The sequence below is a fragment of the Balaenoptera physalus genome (assembly GCF_965194825.1).
Source record: "Balaenoptera physalus genome assembly, chromosome: 7".
NCBI classification, from domain to species: domain Eukaryota; kingdom Metazoa; phylum Chordata; class Mammalia; order Artiodactyla; family Balaenopteridae; genus Balaenoptera; species Balaenoptera physalus.
The window spans coordinates 11,503,967-11,526,349 of NC_138886.1; the positions used below are offsets into that span (position 1 = coordinate 11,503,967).

The following is a 22,383-nucleotide window of genomic DNA, read 5'->3' on the forward strand; positions in this document are numbered from 1 at the left end:
AGTTTTAAAACAGTATGTGTATGGTCTTAATGAATATGCCACATTATGAAATTAACTAATGTATCAATAATGCCTCAGGATATGCTGAAGTATTCGTACCCACCCTTTTTCATTTTTCACTTTTCTATTCCTTTACTGTATCATGACATGCCTTAACAGTGCTGTGATATACATCCAGCCCAAAATGATATTAAAAAAATAGGATATGCTCAATTGAATTATGTAAGCAGAACATGCTCTGGCAGAGAAAGTCAATGTGCTTTCTGCTTCATTGAGTGGGTTATTAGATTGATGTGGTTTATTTCTTGAGTGATAGAACTGGTTTTAAAAATAAATGAAGCGAGAAGCATCAATTCAGTTAGCATTGATAATTCATTATTATTGGTTAGAAAAGTGCTACATTTGTAAACTGATCTTTAATTTATCACTTGGATTAGGATTTGCTATGGGCAGGTTTGTTTTAATTTGAACCAGCTTCTCAATGACTGAAAAATGTGTTCTTCATTTTGTCTTGAAGTTGGATTTTAAATAGTTAAAAAGAAAATCAAATGCATGAAAGGAATACTTTTTTAAAATTTATAACATTGGTCTATGAACTTATGATAAGCACCAACTGTGGTCTGTCCAAGTCTGCAGTTAAAATTAAGTCAAGTTAGAGAAAATTCTATGAAGGAAGTAATGATTAATTACTTGGGTCTGTGTGTTGCTGTTTGTATATATTCTGTGTACGTGAAATGTATCTATTGGGAAAAGTCACACACCACTGTATGTTATGTCTCATATAGTATTCTTAATGTTAGAAGTTTCTCTTTTATGAATAAGTCTTTGAAATGTCACTCTGGGTTTTTTTTTTGTGCCCTTTTTGTATACTTCCCCTGAGTAATGTGCTTGGTTTTATGTACCTACATATTTGTAAAGAGACATTTAAACTGGTAGTTTGCTTTGGATTTTTATAAATTACAAGCAGGTAAGTGTGTTCCATTTTGATAATGACGTTTAATGATAATGACTAAAAATACTGCACACTTAAAATTGTTATAGTTTGATTACAAAATAAATTCATGCCAGAAATGGCAACTTCTTTATAAAGTAAGTAAATAAAGTTTTAAACTCTAAAAAAATGTAGTTGACAGTGTTCGGGGACAATTATCTTCCAGTTGGTTTTCTATTTTGCTTGTGATTTGGCCTATTGATGTTGGGAAGCGTTGTCTAATCCTGGCCCCCTCTGTTCCTAGGTAACAGGCAAAAGCGGTGCCAGCAACAGCGGCCCTGCCAGGCCAAACCCATGTGGCTCGGTGTTATTCACTCTGATCCATATGGTCAGGCTGGAGATGGTCCCTGGAGGGGTGTTAACACTCAGCAACCCACCCGCCTCCCTCCCTTCAGAGCTTTCCTGCATGGCTCCTGCTGCTTGCCCATGTGTGATTCTTGATTAATTTTTCATTTTTAATGAAGTTTGATCATGTTTATTATTTCTCATGATTGACTGCCTGGTACTCCTCCCATGTAATTGATAAAGCCCATATTTCTTCATCTGTCTCCTCTTTCTTTAGGGTAAAGTTGCTAGGTTGTGTGCCATGGTTAATGTTAGATTTATTGGTCCCATTAGATGTATAAATTATCTCTCTTTCTCTCCACAGGAAGTTCTACAGACCTTGACCAAGTTTTGTTTCCCCTTCTATGTGGACAGGTAGTGTCAGATTTTCAAACTTTACTAGAAAAAAAAGTGTCAATAAACCTGCTATGGAAAATAAAAACCATACCATTCTTAACATTCTGTCTGTTTAACCATGATTTAAAACACCTATGTTCCAAGGAGAGTTGCAGTATTCTCCTTTCCTGGGGATTTTATTGACACTATCAAAAAGTTTAAAGCCTACAGCTTTGCATTGATTAGTTTGTGAGATATATTTTGCATGACATTAAATTTTTTATTTTGGTTATCAGACTCAAACCATGATTAAGAATGGTTGGTATTTAATCCAGTGCTATTTAATTTTTTATTGAAATAGGAATATATTTGACTTAAGCAAGTAGTATTACATAACTCCATGGCCTTATGAGTATTATATAGACTTTGTTTTTCTTAGACTTCAACTTAAAATTTAAATCAGCATAGGCCCAACTTGTTTAAAGGTGTTCAGCTATTTAAAAAGCACATTGCCAAATACTGTCTTGCATTTTGTTTAGGTGTCTAAGAATGGTATCTCTGGGGAAATAAGCATTTTCAGTAGATTTCTAGACTGAAAAATAAAAATCATCTATACATTTCCTTAGTACTTGCATTATGATTAACTGTTTCTTGAAGTGATATGAATATCAGAACTTGAAGATAATTAGTCTGAGGGTCTTTTTTTGTTTTTTTATTTTTAAATAAGCCAATAGCTTATTTTTAAATAGCTTATTTTTTAAAACAATTTTAGAAGAGCTTTTTTAACTTATAAAACTATAATTTACTAATAATGCTAATAAAATGACAAAACAGTCATCTTAATCTTATTTTCAAGGAAGGTCTATTGTATTTTTCATTACAGTTTAAGCATTGTTTTTGCAATCATTTATTTTTTCACTTCATTGCTACCTATTCGTAATGTTGTCTTCATGGAAAATTGAACTATTAGACTGTATAAATGTTAAGTTCCACTTTTAGCGACAGAGGTTTTAGAAAATATCATTATAAATAATAAGTGCCATAATCTGTTCCAAGAAAGCTATGCAATGTGCCCATCTTCAGGAAGGTTCTATCATATATTTTAGTATACCCAGACGAGGCAGGCCTGAAAGAGTTTAGTGATTTAGAGTGCATGTGGGTAGTATACTGTTTGGATCTTTTCTACACTTTGTAGTAGCAGTGTCCTGGTTTATTTGGCATAAACCTAAAAATGGTGTGAGATGAGAACTGGTAGCCAAAGGAGTTTAAAAGAATACTAAAAAGCAAAGGAGTACTAAAAAGCAGCTTTGGAATGTTGCCAGCCACTTATAATCACTGTTTTCTGTGGTTCTAACATGTTATTTTTTAAAGCCAATCAACCATTGTAGTATTTCCAGACTCGGGCCTTTTAAAATCCTGGTACCAGGGCTGTTTTAGTAGCAGGTTGATGCTCAAAACAGAATAGCCTTAATTTTAAGAGGGTCAGCCTTTGTAATGAGAGTCTTCTTGTCTCTTCTTTATCCTATTCCTTCTAAAAATAGCAAGGAAGTAGGGTTTTGTTTAGAGACGTTTAATGCAAACTTCACATTTATATGTATGAATTAGTGATGCATGAAATCTCCTCCAGTTGCTTATAAAATGTATTACAAATTATGGCAAGGGCATATTTATACAAATTAATAAAGGTGAAATGTTTTTAAAATGTGGCTAGGTATTTAACAAAGAAAGATAAGAATATATTTTTACATGACTCCTTGATAAGAGTGGTGATCTGTTTTGGATAGGTATTCCTTAATTGACTTTATAAACTAGTATTAGAAGAAATAAGCAATGAGATTAAATCCCTCCCAACACACACACACACACACACACACACACACACACACACACACACACACACACACACACACACACCCTCCCTATCTCATGCCACACACACATCTTTACTTACCTACCTGTCTGGGTGATTACATTCTGAAATGGAAGAAAAACAGAGTCCTTAAGTTATAGTGCTAAAGTCTGTTTTGTCACCAGTAACGGCTGATGTCTTTATTTTGTTAGAAAAACATCTTTCTTCTAAAATGCTTCTCTCCAAATTACCTTCCCCTAATCGTGTTCCTCATTTTTTTTTCACAAAACAATTTGGGACAGAAATGTCTCTTTATGGATATATTTTAATCTTTACTGTATACAGTGGTTCTTTCTTACATTGTATTGTATTATGCACCCTGTAGGCATTGATAACTTTTATTGATACAAAAAAATCACTTTAGTTGGGGGACTATATTTTTTCTCTTCTGTTGCCCCACTTCTAACTGTGGCATACTCCACTGCAGAAGAGATAATAATAATTAAGTTTGTTTACAAAAAATACAAAGGTTCTAATGTCACTGTTTATTATTAGCTCGCAGTTAGCACTGTCAAATAGATATGCCCAGATTCCGAGGCCCACAAAGCCCCCCAGAGGTATTTATGATGTTGTTTGACTTAGAAAATATGTCGGCATGGGAGATGAGTAATGCCCCGGGTGATTACGTTCAAAAAAGAAAGCTACCTAATCTTTTCAGTATCTGTGCTTTTCTACCTCAAGGAACAGTAAATACAACTTTCTGACATTTCTAGTCTATATCAAGAGTGGGATTTTCACAGTCGTCATCAAATCAGCCATTAACATTGACATCTTGCTGTCTCTTCTGTTGTTTTAAGGTTTTTCTTTCTGAAACTAGGACTTATGAAAAATAATAATGCTGGTAGCTCTTCAAAAGAAAGTGCTTTCTCATGTGTTATCTCATTTTATTCTCCTGTCATAAAAGATGAGAACAAGTGCTGTTATCGTCATTGGAAGAAATCTAAGCTGTAGAGAAATTGTGACTTGCCCAAGGTCCGCTTAGGCTGCTAGCACAGTCTAGACATCCATCTCCCAAATGAGTACATTTCTCAGTAGACCACCTTGTGGGAAGACTAGTCACCAAATAGAGGGAGGTAAAGAAGGAAATTAGTATTTCAGTTCTTAATTGATTCTAGTCAACATGCTGGACATTTTTACAGTAATACCTCATTTATTCTTCCCAGCAACTCTAGGAGATAGGTGGCAGTGGTATCTCTTTTACAAAAGAGCAAAGGAAGGTTCAGAATGTGTAGCATTATGTTGGGTGGTATGGAAATTGTATCAGACTTGGAGCTCTGCTGTCCATGCGTTTCTCAGTCTAGTCCAGAATGTATTGTAAAGACACAGTAAACAATATCTATCCAAAAGGATAATGAGGTTGGGAAAGACTGAGATGGTCAGAGAAAACATCATATAGTGGTTGAGGCTTGTGTTGAGACTGCAAGGACAGCAAGAAGGGGGTAAGTGGAAGGGAGAGCCCAACACCCCACATGCACTGAAGAGCAAGGTAGAGGAGAAACCGCGAATGAGCCTAGAGATCTAGAGATCATTTGGCCAGAGCAGATGGAACCCCCTGCTGAGAGGGTAATGTGTGCCTAAGAGCTTGGGCTCTGACTACAGGAGGCCTTGAAAATGTGTGGGAATAAGACCACAGGATTTTAAAGCTGAAATTCATCTGGCTTAAGCATCCCATTTTACAGAAGGGAAAGTAAGATCCATAGAGGCGAAATGACTTCCTTATGTCACAGCTATGTAATTACAGAGCTGGGGGTGGGGGGACGGATCATCTTATTCCCAAGCAAGAGGTATTTCTACCCTACCCTGTACTTGAAGCACTTGGTGGAAAGGAGCAGTGAAATGACAGCGCTGAGATCCCTGTATCGCTCTCAAAAAGTTTTTATTATTGATGAAAGCAGTCTCTCCAAAAAAATAAAAAAGATTTGAATACCATTTCATATTGTGGTGCTACTTACTTGCTCTTGATAGCTGGCAACCTGCTTCAGTTAGTCAAAGCACTCAAGAGACTCACTGGATAATGGAAAAGCTATTCTTCTCCATGTTTGTGCTTATCTTCTTTCAGAACCCAGAAAACCAGCTACGATTCAGTTGTCCTATTAATTATACTAGTACACACAAGTGACATGAGCATGAAGTGAAATGACATCTTTTCAAGGGCAGAGGCGTAGTTTAATGATTTAGGATGTAATCACAGATGCAAATGTGGTTCAAATGCTATTTACCATTTTATTATGTATCTGTTATGTGCCACGCGTTGTGTTGTGTTCTTTTCCTGCATTAAAATCTTACACATTTGCAAGGTTGTCATTATCATAATGCCACATATGAGGAAACAGAGGCTCAGATAGGTTCGCTAATGTGCCCAAGGTCCCACCATTGGTAAGTGGCGGAGCTGCTGTGGGAACCCACGTTTGTCTGACTTCCAGTTCCATCATACTTGTTCTATATCATACTGCCGTTGTTAGATCCATCACACCACAAAGAAAGTCACCAAGCAAACTCTTAACATTTATTTCAAAGGCAATATGTAGTTATTGTAAAAAAGTAGAAAATTCAGATAACTGAAGACAATGAAACCCATTTTTATTCAGATAATTGAAAGAAAATGAAACTAAGGCGCATGATTAGTGCATCAGTATGTGTCTGCCCAGACCTCTCCTCTCGCTTCCACTTCTATACATTCATCCTGCTGTGCTTTTCAAAACTGAATCCATTTGGCCACTTGCATCCCTTGTTATCTACCGTTGGTTTAGTCCCTTGGTTTAGCGTAAGCTCTTGGTTAAGCTGTGCCCCATGGTCATTTTCTGTAACATTTGAGAACCATGAAGCAATTGGGCTTTAGTGGACAAAGCATCGAGGGTATCAACCAGGAGACCTAGGTTACAGTTTTGGTTCTGCCGTTGACTTGCTCTGTGCTGTGAGGCAAGTGGCCTCTCCCATGAGTACCTTAGTTTCTTCATGGATGAAATGAGGGAATTGAACTAGATCTCTGCTGTTCCTTCTAGTTTTGATTCTTTGTTTTGTTTTGATACTTTTTCATTCTCCAGTTATGATTCATTTTTGCATTGTCAGGCTCATGTAGATAAGGGAGTGGAGGGATCTCTGTTCTTAGAATTATCCAGTGAGTTTCTTGAGCAGAGTGTGTGACCTACTCTTGGTCCCCAGGCATTTTGGGTCAATGCCATTTTTGCCACTTGGATCTTTGAGTAGGGAATGTGAAAAACTCGAGTCTTAGGCAGATGAAAGTTGTGTTTATGGAAAGAAACTTTGAGGCTCATGTAACTAAAGGTTGGGAGATGTGGTAGTTTGATGAAACTTGATTCCTGCCTGATGTCTCATATACAGTGAAGGAAAGGAGAAGCAGCTCTTATGGATGCCTTGCAGTAGATGGCCCAACAGGTAATTGCTAGGAAGCTGTAATAAACAGAACAGCAAAATATTTCTATTCCATTTCTCAAATTTTATAATTTCATAACAATAGTAATTATTTTCATTGTGTACCTATTAGATGCCAGTTACTTTGTATACATTATTTCTAATCCTCAAAACCACTTTGCAAGGTAAGTATTATTCCCATTTTAGAGATGAGGCTCAGAGAGGTGCAGTAACTTGCCTGTGCTCACATCCATAGTGAGTGGCATATCTGGGATTCTAATCCAAAGTCCACACCTTACTGTTTCATCTTCTTTCTCCTGCATCATAAGATCTCTGCCTCTATTGAATCATTCCCAACAGCTTAAAAACAAGCTCTGGTATTCCTCCATCCTAAAAATAATACCCATCTTTGACTCTTCATTCCCATTCAATTACTGCCTAATTCTCCACTTCTTGGAAGAGTTACCTACACATTTTAATTTATTGCTCAGCCCTCTTCAGCTTCATTCTACTAGAGCTTTTCTTATCAAGACTGTCTAAAACCTCCATGTTGCTCAATTCAATCGACATTTTTTTCTCTTATCTTGATGCCTGTGGATTTGGTCGACCACTCCCTCCTGCTTGTTCTGCCTGGTGGTTCTTCTTTTCTTCTTTGATGGTCTCTTCTCTACCCATCCTCTAAATTGGTATTTCTGTAACTTAGTCCTGGATCCTCTTCTGTTTCTCTCAATTCTCTTCCTAAGTGATGTTATCCTTTACCATGGTGTTAAATACCATCTTTGTATAGATGATTTCCAAATTTATAGCTCCAACCCAAACTTTTGCCCTGATTTCCTACATAGTATGTTCAGCTATGTACTGGACATTTCTATTTACAGGTTTCTTAGACTTAACATGTCCCAAATAAAACTCTTGGAACTCTTCCCAAACACGTTAGACTTTCCTACCATTAAATGGTAATATGCTGCCTTTTTACTCCATCTCAGTCCATCTGCTGGCTCTAACTTGGATCTATCCACCTGATCCATTTTCACTCTCACTACAAGAGTTAAGCCACCATCCAATCTCACCTGGACTATTGCTCTAGCCTCCTGACTGTTTCCTCTATTTCTACTTTTGCCTTCTTCCAAACTGTTCTGCACGTAAGAGTCAGATAAAAATTTTAGAACTGTAGACTAGACTGTTATTCTCTTGATTAAAATCATTCAATACCTTTCCATTGCCCTTATTAATCAATCAATCAGCCAATCCTAATTCTTTACCATGGTCTATGGGGCTCTCTGCACGATCTGGTGCTTGCTTTATCTAGCACCTTCTTTTTTTTTTTTTTTAAACAATGAAATCATATCAAATGTTTATAAGAACATGAGTATTTGCAATTTTTTTTAATTTTTTTTTTTATATTTATTTTTGGCTGTGTTGGGTCTTCGTTTATGTGTGAGGGCTTTCTCTAGTTGTGGCAAGCGGGGGCCACTCTTCATCGCGGTGCGCGGGCCTCTCACTATCGCGGCCTCTCTTGTTGCGGAGCACAGGCTCCAGGCACGCAGGCTCAGTCCTGGTTGCTCCGCGGCATGTGGGATCTTCCTAGACCAGGGCTCGAACCCGTGTCCCCTGCATTAGCAGGCAGATTCTCAACCACTGCGCCACCAGGGAAGCCCAATCTAGCACCTTCTTAAGCCACTTCCTCCATGTCTCTGGGGCCTTAACTGTACTGGTGACCTTTTAGTATCTTGAACATGCCCAGCTCTTTCCAGCTGAAGAATCTCTGTGCAGCTCTTTCTCTGCCTGAAACACCCAGTGCCCTGCTTGTGGAGTGGCTGCTCCATCCCATCCTTTAGGTCAGTATTGTCATCATTTTTGAGAAGCTGTCTCTGACCACATTGTCTCAGTAGGGCTTTTCCTTCTCTTCCATTTTCTTCTGTCTTTGTTCTTTCTTTCGTTTCATATAACACTAACACAATCTGTATGCTTTGAGTTTATTATGCTTCTCCAACTAGACCGGAAGCTCCACAGCAGGATGGATGTTATGGTGCCCAATATAGTTGCTCAGTTTGTAAGATGGGTAACTAAACTTAAAAGTGAGGCTGATATAGAAAATCTGATTTCTCACTGGAAGATTGGAATCAAACTATCCACCCACTTGCTTCATGCCATTTATACACTGAACCTATAAATAACTTGAATATTAGGCAAAATGCTGTAGGAGGGGTCTTGAGTGGCTGACAGGCATTTAAGAGGCAGCATGAATTTTAAAGTCTGTGGTTGGAATGGTCATTACTTTTCTCCTCTGTTTTCCGTATTCACCTAGGCATGGGAAGCACAGCTGAGGGTGATTTTGGTCCTGGTCTCCTGGCTTAATTCTGGAAATACTCAAATTTGGTTTCTCTTGCTTAGTGGGAAGTGTCGCTAGTCTGTTTGATGAGACAACTATTTGAATTCCTCACATACCTGATTTCCTTAAACCGAGTTGACAACTTCTTGGGAGGGTTTTCATTGTGTTTGGTGCAGCATGGCAGAATGGAAAGGACTTTGAACCAGAATTGGGCTTGGGTTTTTATTTTGGTCCTGGTTACTTTGAAAAAAGCAAACCCAAACCACCACCACAACAAAACATCCTGAGCCTCAGTTTCCCCATCTATGAAACAAGAGAATTGGATGAGATGGTTTCTAAGATTCCCGCTACCTTTAATCATCATGAAATCTCTGATTCCTGTAAAAAATGCATGGATTCTGATCCTGGAGGTAATCACAAAAACTGCAGCATTTAAGGAAACCAACCCTTTCCCCAAAGTCATTTTTATGGAGAAATAGTAGAGAGGGAATGACAAATTCCTTGAAGATTCAGACTCCTTTGAGTTAATCTGAACTCAATTTGACTGTTAATTTGAGTGTCCAAGGAAAAAATATTTTAGAGTTTAATGGTCTGGGGCTCTTAATGACTTGTACTTCACCCTACTAGGAATTTAAAAGGTGAATCAACTGAGAATGATGTGTCCCCTTCTAAGTTGTGGCACCCCAAAAAGAATCTTTTTCACTTTAATGCAAGAATGAGTAACTCACTTGGTCACCCAGAGGACTCCGCCTTGCTGAAAAGATGCGATAGAGAGGAAAGAAAGGCAGCCTTCCCTTCTCCACTTACAAGTATTACAAAGCTGAGTCAGTCAGGAAGATTCTAAGCAAATGGATGATTTTAATATGAATTTTAGTTTTCATTCAGATGGTAGCAGCTTGTATCTCTTTTATTAATTGTTCCTACTATGGTCTAGCCTTTATACCAAATGCTTATCTCACTTATTCCTCAAATATGCTTTGGGTTGGGTGGTAGTTTCCAGGAGAAGAAACTGAGCTACTTAGAGGTTAAGTAACTTGCTAAATTAAGGCCCAGTTAGCAAGTGATTGAATTGTGATTTGAACGAAGTAAATGAGTAATGAATCTTTCTTTGAGCCTACAATGTAGCTGAAAGAATTTTCAGCCTTTTTAAAGGTAGTGAAAAGATAATAGAGAAATTAATGACATTCAAATCACAAACCAAGTTGTGTTCCTTCTGTGTCCTTTTCCTGGAAATCCTGGGTGTTTTCTTTTCATCTAGTCCTATCAATACCCTTTCCTTCTAGGATGCTTCTTTTTAAACAGTCTAGAAGTGAAATCAAACCCTGAGTTAAAATAATGAACAGTCATATTTTATATGATCACATAATAGTATTTCATAAAAGCATGACCTTATTTGTAACTTAGAATCATCCTGACCTGTTGGTTTAAATATTTCAATAATACAGGTTTTCCCCCTCCCCCAATGAGGCCCACTTTTTTCCCCAATCACTTTAATTATGTGAGCTAGAATCCTGTTTCTCACACATCTTTAGTTCTCAACCTTGTTAAAATTAATCATATAATCCCCCTTTAAAACATAGTATTAAATCACCATAGTAACACAGTATCCAAGCTTTATAGATAAAACATAACAGCCATAAGAAGGTAGTTTGGTGTCCCCTTGACAGCTCTATAACTTTTATAGAAATGTGTTCCTTCTCCTGGCTTGTGTAAGGTGGAGGGATAGCATTACTTACTTACACCTGTTTTATTACCACATTGCTTTTAAATTGCTACCTTGTTTTTGTTCACCTTCCTAGTTAAAAAGGAGAGTTGGAACATTCTTTTCTTTCTGAATTATTTTCTTGTACTCTCTAACCACTCCTCCAGGGCTGGAATTGTTTCCTTTAGTATGACCAGTAGGGTCCATTGACCTTTTGTCCTGGAATACCTTGAAAGTCTCTTTAATTTTCTTATGTGGCCTGTATAAGGGAGTTTTTTAAAAAAAAGGCTATCCATATTTGAAAATTTAATTCACATCCTATCAAAAAACTCAATCAGTCTGCCTTTGGAAAAGGCCTGGTGAACCATGATTTTTCATTTCTACTGACAATTTATAGCAGATTATAGGTGAGAGCATCAATTTGAATATTTTATCAATTTGAGTATATTTTGTAAAATATGTTCTGTGTAAGATACAATACTAGTTAATGAGTTCCTTTGAATAATTCAATGTCACATTCTAAAATATTATGTTAGCATAAATTTGTGTATTAGAATTTGTAATATTTAACTTCTTTTTAAAAAGGAATCTAAGCTAACTGGTAAACTGATTTTAAAAAGTGGATTTTTTAAACATTTTATAACTTTAAAAAAGAGTTTCTAGATTAATGTGGTTAGTAATATGCTTTTTAATTTTTTGAAGCAGATTTTTTTATGTGTGGTTTGCTGATTTTTGTGTTGATGCAGGAATTTTTAGCTTTTATCTTAAATGTTTTTCTTTAAAACCTTGTTTCCATTTCTTAGAAAATACCTTGCATTGATAAGACATTTGCTATTTCTGTCCTGTAAAATATAAAATATATTCCTCATAAGTTTGGAAATTATGAAAGATACAGGAATTTAGGAAAATAACAGCTAACCTTGCCCTCTTGAATTCCAGGTCCTCCCCTTAGAAGCTCTGTGAACTTGATTCAGTTATTTACCTATTCAGTTCTATAGTTTCCTTTTCTGTAAAATGGGAACATCTGCTAAATTCCAGGGTTGCTGGGAGAGTAAATGAGATGGTGTCTAACTTTGTGGCTGGTACTTCAATTCTGCTTTTGCAATCCCTGTTATTTTCTGAACTAGAGGAATGATCAAGTGAGTAGCATTACCAGCGAGCTGGCAGAGAGGGCTTTGGCGTCAGATAGGTCTAGGTTTAAAATTCAGCTTTTTGCAGTTTACCAGCTGGCACCTTAGGCAGTGCCACTCTAGGTTATTTCTTCATCCATAAAATGAGGTTAATAGAATGCACCTTTCAGAACTGGATGCAGTGTTCAACAGGGACACCTGCCTGAGCTCAGTAAGTAGGAGGTTTGGTAGCTGTGATGACGTGGTCACTGCTTGCTGTCTTTTTTTTTGTTTTTAAATACTAGCTCACAGTCTGTTCCCTTGAAGTGTGTAAATTTTAAGTTCATTTATAAAGAATTCCACTGAGAAAGGAAATGTTACAGGTTCAACGACTTGTTGTGATTAGATACTTTATCAGGAAACTTACTGCACATTCATTTTCCCCTTTGTTCTGTCTTTGCCGCAGCCTCACAGTTAGCCAAGTTGGCCAGAACTTCACATTTGTGCTCACTGACATTGACAGCAAACAGAGATTCGGGTTCTGCCGCTTATCTTCAGGAGCCAAGAGTTGCTTCTGTATCTTAAGGTAAGGAAAATGGCTTTGGCTATTGGCTAGTTATGTGAAACAGTGTCAGCATTTGCGTTGTTCTTCTGTAATTAAATTTTCCAGCTGTTCTTTTTATTTTCCTATCTGTTTCCCAAAAGTCACTGCACTTGGGGCGAAGGACTTCACAATGTTGTCCTTGCACTTTAAGTTCTACAGATAATTGTATTTATTTATTTGTATCACATCCCTTGGGTGGGAAAAGGGATCATTGCTTCTGGGGAGTGTGTAGAAGCTGGAGAATCAGCATGGCTTCAGTTCCTCCTGCTGTTATCTGGAGCTGTCAGAAATTAGCCTGTTAGGCTTTCCCTTGGACATTTTGTGTATGTAAGATTATTAATAAAGTATGTGTCTGTAGCTCAGGACGTCTTGCAGACACTGATTGTGTCCTTCTCAGAGTAACACCCCTGCCCCCTTTGGGTCAATGAGTGAGTAACTGTTTCCCAACTTGGCTCCCTCTGTAGAGGTTTGAAAAAAGTGCAGAATCCTGTAAGAAGGCTTCTTTAGGTCTTCTAAAACCCCCTTCATACACTAGAATCATACTTGCTTACTGCTCCGTTTCCTCCTGCCAGAGACGTAAGGCATGTTCTGGGGTGGGAGGATGTGTGGAAATCTGATTTTGGAGCTGCTGGCTCTGGGCTCCTGCTGGGAGCCTCCTGAGGGGGAGGTAAAGGCATCCCACACACCCTCCTCCCCATCTGCCTCGGTTAAGTAGGTGTCAGAGGGGCCTGCCTCCTGTCTCTCTCTGCTCATGTGCAACAGCTCAGGGCAGGACAGCAGGGAGGCGCCCCTGACAAAACCCGGGTCCCCAGGCTTGGGCCTGGGGATAAGAGGCCAGACTCTCTATGAATTCCAGAAAGGGTAGTTCTCTGGTGTACTAGTCTCTGCACTTTCTTCTCCTCCTCACTAAGAAGAGACCCCCCTGCCTCCCAAACACACACACCCTCACAGCATGAGGGGGTGAGGGCTGACTTTCAAAGTGCCTGAGCTCGATAACTCTCAGTCAGGACTGCTACTTCTGCATTTCTCTACACAGATCTTATTATCATTATTATTTTTAATCAGTGAAATCAACTTTCTTCTTCATCAAGCATAGCATCTGATTTGGGCGCTAGAGAACAACTGCTGGAAAGACCTTAAGAAGGAGGCACAAAGCCGGCTGCTTTGTGAGGCTGCTGCTCTCCAGCACACCTCGGTAGTCTAGGCCCAAGGATCGCCTGCCCAGGGTATTAGACTCTGATGTAATTTATTGCTTACTTTTTTATTTAACAGTGTTTTTTTAAAGAAAATTTTCTCTTCCATTTTTGTCTAATGTTATATTTCAGCCTTGGCTAGGACACTGCATATTTATGTAGTCATTCAGAGGAGATGAGGGTTTAAACCAAGTTCTTGAAGTTTTGCAGAAAGGTTTTTGTCCCATGGTGTTTTGGGTTACGATGTTTCTTTCAAAGCTTGGATGTGTGTGTTGGGGGAAAGGGGACTCTTGAATTGCCATTATTGCATTCTCTCAGCAAATTTCAGAGAGTGGAAAGCTGTTTATTTAAAAATTTAAATTTAAAGATTGCTCGCATCTGATTCTGGCGTTTGACTCTGTGTGTCTACATGTAGGGCCATGGACTTCATGTTTGCGAGAAGCTAGTTGAATAGCCTCTTGCTGTCATCATTTAGAATGAAAAATAACAGCAATTTGTGTGTTTTCTGTCTGTTATACTAGCTTGGAACTATGGAAAAAAATTTGGTGGGTTAATTCATTAATTTGTTTGTCAGCCCTTAATTGAATGCCTACTATTAGCTAGTCCCTGTCCTTGAAGAGTTCCCAAGATGAGCTGGGGAGACAGATGATCATGCTATAATATGCTATATATAACACATAGAATGATCCCATGGCATAGTGTCTTCTTACTATTGATAATCTAGTGCCAGAGGATAGTGGCTGTAGTTAAAAATAGTCTTCTGTGAATTCTGGGACATGCATTTCATGGGTATTTAACATGAGGGCGGAAGGCTCTCTTTATCTTATCCAGCTTTTGCTTATATACAGGGCACACAAAATGGCACTTTCCCTATGCTTGGTTTGGAAACATTGCTGGGTCGAGACTAGCATATGAGTGGAACGGCTTCTGTTAACCCTGGATGACTGGTTGGTGACATGTCCAGTGGAGAGTGGAGAAGTCTGCCAAGAGAACATGGGTGGGATTTGGGTCTGGGTTACATTATAAGTATCATCCTCTTTTGCTGTTTGGTCTCCTTCCTTTAGTTAACCTGTGTCTGGAGGTCCAGTCACCTTTCTCAGTGTGCCTAGTACTCTAGCTCAAGTCTGCTCAGAAGCCACCTTTACTTTTGTTTTCCATTTTTTCCCATGAGGGATGTAGTTCCTAGTGATGGCATCTGTGCAGACATAGCCTCTGCTGTTCTAGGATTTAGCTTCTTAGGGTCACTTTCTCTCTGGCTGCTGTCCCAAGCTCATATGCTTCCTGGCCCATATGAACGACTGGACCTTTCTGCCTTCACGCATTTACCCATCCTCCCAGACTCAGCTTGGGCTCTTCTCAGAGTAGCCTTCTCCAGGCAGAGGTAATCATCCCATCCTCTGGATGCACCCAGCATGCTTTGCACACTTCAGTTACACACTCATAAGCCTTGATCTTCCTTTGTGTTTCTCCTATTGAACAGTTAACTCTTTAGGGGTAAAGATTGTGTCTTAAACAACTCTGCATCCCCAGCACTTAGTGTAGTGCTCAACCAAGATATTGTGTGCATGGCTTTCAGAGACAGGGAGATCCATTCCATTCGCTTGGAAGAACAGGAAACGGATACTGAGGGCTCTGAGTGAGAGGACAGGCCACATTGGACACTAGTTCAAAGAGAAAATATGAAATCCAGTTATTGGTTCATATTACCAAACAATTCATGTTAGTCATAAGAGGTGCACCTTTGAGTGTCACAGTGGAGATTCAATGGCACAGTGGACAGACATTATGTCCATAAAGGACTAGGTCATCAGTATTTACAAAATTTGAACTTAATTTCACAATGAAAGGTTCTTAGACATCCTTTATTCAATATAACTTATTAGGTTCATTGTTAGGGGCCTTGTCTGTTCCTCCCCCCTAGAATGTAAGCTCCATGAAGGCTTGGAATTCTTACCTTTGTTTGTTTTGTTCATAAATACACCCAAAGTGTATTTAAGAATGTCTGCATATAGTAGACACTTAGTAATAACTTGTTTTTTGAAAGGCGGAATCTCTGAGTTTATTTTTAAACATTTTTTCAAAGTTGGTTTGAATTCTTGTCACCAGCTAACCTTGACAGAGATGTAGTTGTACTGAAGTATAAGTCTTGTTAATGAAAGTACCATGGTATATAAAGTCAAATGCACTATTTCTTCCCACAATTGACTGGTTCTCTCTATTAAAGCATTTTAATTTACCTTGAGAGTCACCATTATATTATTTAACTAGCTGCTAGTTAAATAATCTAGTTAATACTAGATTAAAAGCACCAGCTAGGAGAACAGGAGTTATGGGTAAGTTAGTTGTTCTTCATTATAAACCCAGGAATCTGAGAAAGTATTTTAGCATTTTTAGATAGCACCATCTGAGTCTAAGATATAATAAGTATTTACCTGTGAAATCTTTCAAATATCATAAGACAGAGTGACCTAGATCACTTTTTTCGTGGCTTCTATTTGCCCAAATAACACATGACCCATCAAGGCTAAAACTGTAATGAAATATGCTATTTATAGCCAACTTCTTGTTTTGGATGAACAGAAGGAACGCCAGAGTTCAAAGCCATAACTGTATTGCTTGGGGTTGGGGGGAGTAGATTATGGAAGATAAGCCATACAATATTAAATTTCTTTACTCTTTATAAAGGAACTTTAAAAATATTTGTGTTCTACAATTTTCTCCTGTATATATAGGGATCTTATTTCAGCTCTTGAGAAAGCTTGAGTAACTATCTTTATACCCAAATAGGATTGTTCAGAACCTATTATACATTTTGGGAAGAAATAACTTGTTTCATCAAGATGGTATCTAAAATTTTTTTAGTTTAACATTTAAAGTTTTTATTCAATTAGTATCTTTGTATCTAGTATATACCAGGAATGAGCAATGTATAACACGTGGTCTTTGGCCTTTATTTACCTCGGGGTCCCTTAAAATAGACACAGAGATCTAGCCCCAGCTCCCCATATGAGAACCTTTCAGATGTCATATTCATCCAAGATTTTGGTGAGCTGAATTTTCTGAACTTGGTATTTCAAACTGAAAACAATGTATACTTTTTGTCCTTTACCAAATATAAAATTGAATATATTTCTGGGTGCACTGTTCCCAGGCCACCTCTGATTTTGATACCCACTTCCCATTTCACTTCTACTACACTTACTGTCTTAGGAGCCACTTAATCTTTGGGAAGGGACTCTGTAAACAAGTAATTAAAATATAATGTGGTAAGTGCTATTTTAAAAAATATGTATGTATAGGGTTCTTTGGGGTCACAGATTAGGCAGTGCCCGTGTCTGACTTGGAGAATTAGAGAAAGTGTTGCTGATGGGTTCCAGTTAAACTGGGTCTTAGAGAATCAATGGGGGCTTGCCTGGAGGAAAAAGGGAGAAAAGCTCTCTGGGCAGTGAGAACTGGTACACAAAGGCCCAGAGAAATGAAAGGTATAGCAAGATGAAAGAATGATGAGAATTCTGATGAGAGGGTGACAGCAAGAGATGATGCCATAAAAGTCTTGGGGCCAGGCTGTGAAAGCCCTTGTGGGACATGCTCAAGATTTTGGATTTATCCCATAGAAAATGGTGTGCCATGCAATAGTCTGGGGCAGGCGTTAGAAATATTGTTTTTACACCAAGGGTAAAGTGGCTTTTGTACATGAAATTGCTATCTACACAGGCTTGGGATTTTCTGGTTATTGTTAGAGGGATGCTGCACATCACTTTGGGAGTAACACCTGATTTAGATTGGAATTTTCAAGCCTCAACTTTAGTGTTTTTTTTTTTTTTTTCTTTTTTAATTATACCTTAATGAAATGTGTTCCTTGGCCCTCGTTGGGGAGTTATTGTCCTTCTTTCCATGCAAGTTGGCATGTGGGCTTATGTTTAAACGTTAATTGTGTTAAGTGAGAACCATCCTCCTTCTGGAACACTTTCTGTCTTAATGGCAGGAACAACTGTCGCATCCTTTTTTCATCTGTATTGTACTCATTTCTACTATAAACAGGAAAGCTCAGTTTTCTCAGAGAAAAAGACGCTAGAAGTAATAGAGTCTGCTTTTGAGAACTTTGGCTTCTCTCTCTAACTGCTCCAACACATACAGTTTAGGAGAAAAATCAAAGGACTCTTTCTTTAGGCAGGTGCAGTGGCAGAAGCCCTTTTGGATTGTGTTTTAGCTGCTTTGGTATAAAATAAGTCTGTGGGGGATGGGGAAGGGAGTTGGGAAGGAAGGCTGTGGGGACAGCTCCCAGATTTTTACCTTGAAAGCAGGTGCTGCTGAAATACTCCAGAAACAGATGGAATCTCCTATTCTTGTTTTAAGCTATTTATGGTTGTCTCGCCTGAGGGTATCCTGCTATACAAAAATGCACACAGCCTGATGTTTGAGGGCAGTTTGGGCATCAAAGCTGGGGCCCCTCTGGGAGAAATCAGCCTTTCTTGCCAATGCCTTAAATGCCATTTGGGAAACCTGGATCTTTCATACTACTTAACAGAAGACTTTCCTCTGGTTTTCGAATGTTTCCATCTCTCTGGGGCTGTTTGGTTTCTTTTTAATTCCTTCCCTTAAAAGTATGATGGGTACAATGTTGTTTTCTGGATGGTCAGCTGGGAGAAGACCTGATTGCTACGCAGATTATAATTCCACTCATTGTGGGTCCTGGCACATGGCTTCTGTCAGAAACTGAACCCATGGGATGGGGCTTGCAGAGGCTCTGGTTTACGAGGCCCAGGGCCCTTTCTCAGAGTATTTTGAAAGGCTTGCTGGGGGATGTGCCCATCGGAACATCACTTTGTGGGAGGCTGTAACTTTTTTTTTCTTAATTAAAAAAAAATGAAGTGGTTGGGGAATGTTGCATGTTTTATTGCCACACAGATGCTTTCATGCTTAGAAGTGTATAATCCTCTAGGGAGTCACAACTCAACAATAGTAACAAGCTGTACAGTTTTAAGAAAATCACCTTTAAAGAGGAGAAAGGAAAATAAATAAAATTGCCCTTGCTCTCCTAGCAGCCTGCTGTTTGAGGGCTGGGAAGCTGGACAGTTGGAAGGACAGGTGTGTCTTCTGCACCAGCAGCCAGCCTCAGGGCCGTCCACCATAGGAGAAAGCTTCTTTTCTCCTCCTGGTCCTTTACAAAGGAAACCAGCCTGTGAGTTGTGAGTATTTGAAAATCCAAGACTTCGGCTGAAAGAAAATTTTCATTTTGAGATTGAATGAGTTGGGCATTACAGTAGACATGGTATCTTCTCACTCTGTTTTGAAGGCAGAGCACTTCCTTTTCTTAATGCTCACGAAGCTTAGTGCAGGGCAGCAAGTGAAACCGCCCTAGGAACTCCAGGAGTGCACTTTTTTGTTGTTTTTTTCCCCTCCATAGCCTATTCATCTTGCTGCCTCTAGCAACTGCTGCTGATGGCTAATGTTATACCGTTTTGTAGATGGATAGAGTTAAGTCAGGAGAGCTCACTATAGAGGATTTGGAAGGGAAGGGAGGAATCAGCATTTATTTAATATGCCAGGTGGTTTACATAATTCTCATTTATTCTTATTGCAACCTTATGAAATTATCTCCCTTGTAGAGATAAAGGGCTGGAGACTGAAAGAGATACAGTGGCTTGGCCAAGATCTCACAAAGAGTAAGTGAAGGAATTTGGTTTGGAACCCAAAATCCAACCCAGAGCTCATAGTCTCAACTGCTTTGGGCTTATTGCCATACCTTTCTTTTGTGTCTGATTCAAAACTTCAAATTTTATTTTCTTGCCACCAAACAATCTTTACGGGTTTCAAAAGTTTGTTTCTCTTCATATATATTTAGATAAAAGAACCATGATCGGTTGTTTGCCTTTGCAGAAGGATCTCAGAGGTGAGTTTAAAGAGCTCTTAAGAATAATGTACTACAGCCCATCCTCATTCTATATATGATGAAATTGAGACCTGAAGAGGAAAGATTTTTTGTTCCAAGTTCTTTAGCTGGCTAATAGCAATCTTCTGACCCCCAATCCAGAGTCTTGTCCAGGATATGGCAATGATTTTTCCAACTCAGGAGAATAAGCCCAAGACCACCTGTGACTAAGGTTTTTCAGGACTCAGTAACCTCCAGTTAGCATCAAAAAGTCACATCCGCTTTTGGCCAGCGTCATTGCAGTCTGTGTGAACAATCCAACCATACTATTATAGAGTAAAGAAAATGATACAGTTTTGTTTAAATCTGATGCAGGGTATGTTTGAATGGAAAACCAGTAAAACTGATCCTGCCTTCTGAGAGAAAGAGAGTCTTAAGAATTCCATATGAGGGACGCTTTCTGGGAGATAGGGAGAACATTCTGTAGGAGAGGCCAGTTGGTGCTTTTTGGTTGAGTCTGAGTGTCAGCAATTTTTATTGGACCTCCCTGCAAGCAAACCACTTTCCTACACAACAGCAACAATAAGCAGAATGTATTTCTTTGAGCCTTATCTTTGCTTTTCACTGGGCAGGGGGTAGAAAGGAAAATAACTCAATATGCTTCACACCTAAAATTGCCCTTTGGATCTAAGCTGCACTCTTATTTTAAGAGCAAGATAGATTTGTGAATACAAAGAAGAGTCTGAATTTAGGTTTTCTGGCCCTTCCAATGATCAGTTTTAGAAGCAGTAGGAGGCCTAACATTTATCCCTCGTGGAAAGGCCCCGGAAGACTGAGATATACCTCTTTACATCATTTCAAACAGAAGACTCATTATGCCATCTGAAGTTTGAAGAGCCCACAATTCTTACAATCAATTATGAGTCACTTATTTTTTAGCTGTAATTTTTTTGAGATTATGAAGATATACTTCCTCATTAGAGGACTTTAGAAAATTTCAGAAAAGTAAGAAAAGCAGTCTATCATCTTATGACTCTAATAATGACTAGATGTGTTTCTTTCCTTGAATTGGGATCATGCTGTAGGTATAGTTTTCTACCTAGCTTTTTCATTTATCATATTATAAGCAAGCATCTTTCCATATCATTAAATATTCTTTCCTGAGAATCTTTTTGACTGTATAACTTATTTTTGTGAGATTGATTTATAAGGGAAGAAGCTCTTAGTTATCTAAAAAAAAATTTCTTGCTAAGACTTATGTTCTTTTAAAAAATGCATTTGTTCCAGTGAATTTGTCATTCAGCTAATTACTTTGGTATTTTTGTTTAAAAAAAAAAAGCTCAACTACTATTTATCTTAACGTGTGAGCTATTACCCAATTCTTGACAATGAAGAATAATTATTAACTTCTGCAAACAATGAACATAAAAGTATGGAAATAGTATCAAAAGTCTTATTTAAATCAAATGACAAATAATGTATTTAGTTTACTTTTCCTTTCCATATTTTCACTTTGACATATCTTCAAAGTAATCCTTTTTATTAGTGTGAGTTGTGTTGTAAATTGCAAAAAATAATGTAGCATAAAGGGAATACTTTTAAAGTTACATAGCAATATAAATTTTGATTTTTAATATATTACATTCTGAATGAAAAGAAAGTATATGCATCTTAAAACTTTATGTAGAAATAACTTAGGGAATTTTTAAACGTTGTAGGTAAAATTAAGTTCTGTGCTGTAGTGTGCAATGGAAATTGAATAGGTGTTTATTTCTCATTCATGGGACATGTAACTACCAGTAACCTTCAGCAAAACTAAGGGCAATTATCCTCTAACTCAATTCACAAGTGTTAGACTGCCACTATGGAGATTTTTAATCCCTTATCTATAATATAAAACAATATTTATTACAAAATTAATTCTGAGAGGCATTATTTATGGTTTCTAATCCATTGTATTTCAGATGTCTTTGAAGTAAGGTGGGTGGAGCTTTGTATGTGGGGTTAATTGTCCCATTGTTCATTTATTCAGTCTGGTATTTTAACTAGCTCTTTATGTGTATTAATGAGCCCAAAATGCAGCAAAAAATGCTGGGCTCCAAAAAACTTGACATTTTAAAACTTATTTAAATGTGTGATAGAAAAAGAAGTTGGGTGAAATTCAGTGTCCTGTAGTTTTTTTGCCTGAGCTCCTAATGACTGGTTTCCTTTAAAAAATTATTTTTTATTTTTTAAATTCTAGTCCCATAAGAAAATGAAAAGTCTTTGGGGGGATAAAAAACTAAAAGCCACAAAAAAAAAACCCAAGCCAAAAAGACTCTAAAGAAACTATATTTGCTAGTGCCCAGTTTTCTGCTGAGCTAGGATTTTTACCGTCATCTGTTTAAAAAAAAAACACATATGTAATAATTTTGGTTATCATTTTAAAGAAATTTTTAATTTGTACTTTTTCTTTTTTATTAGTATTTGGAAATATACTAAATGTTGATTATCCTCATTAAGTAAAGGTAGCCATTGTTCCCTAACTACTGGAAACAATACTTGTTTTTATCTTTTTTCTCTTTATTAAAATTCCCTGGAGATTATAATTCCAGGTCTTTTTATTTGAAGAGATAGTTTAACTTTCATACAATGGGACT

At 37.9% G+C, this 22,383-nt stretch overlaps 1 protein-coding gene across 11 annotated transcripts in view; it reads left to right on the forward strand.

Moving 5' to 3' along the window:
* The window catches only part of DENND1A (DENN domain containing 1A), a 533,368-nt gene that overhangs the window by 163,960 nt on the left and 347,025 nt on the right, over positions 1–22,383 (forward strand). For 8 of the 11 annotated variants that reach the window (XM_082467741.1, XM_082467739.1, XM_082467735.1 and 5 more), the window contains 2 exons: positions 1,641–1,690; positions 12,542–12,661. In XM_082467741.1, the coding sequence (XP_082323867.1) occupies positions 1,641–1,690; positions 12,542–12,661 (170 nt within the window). The remainder of the gene's footprint in view (positions 1–1,640; positions 1,691–12,541; positions 12,662–22,383) is intronic. The other 3 variants (XM_082467740.1, XM_082467744.1, XM_082467736.1) reach the window with 1 other exon arrangement.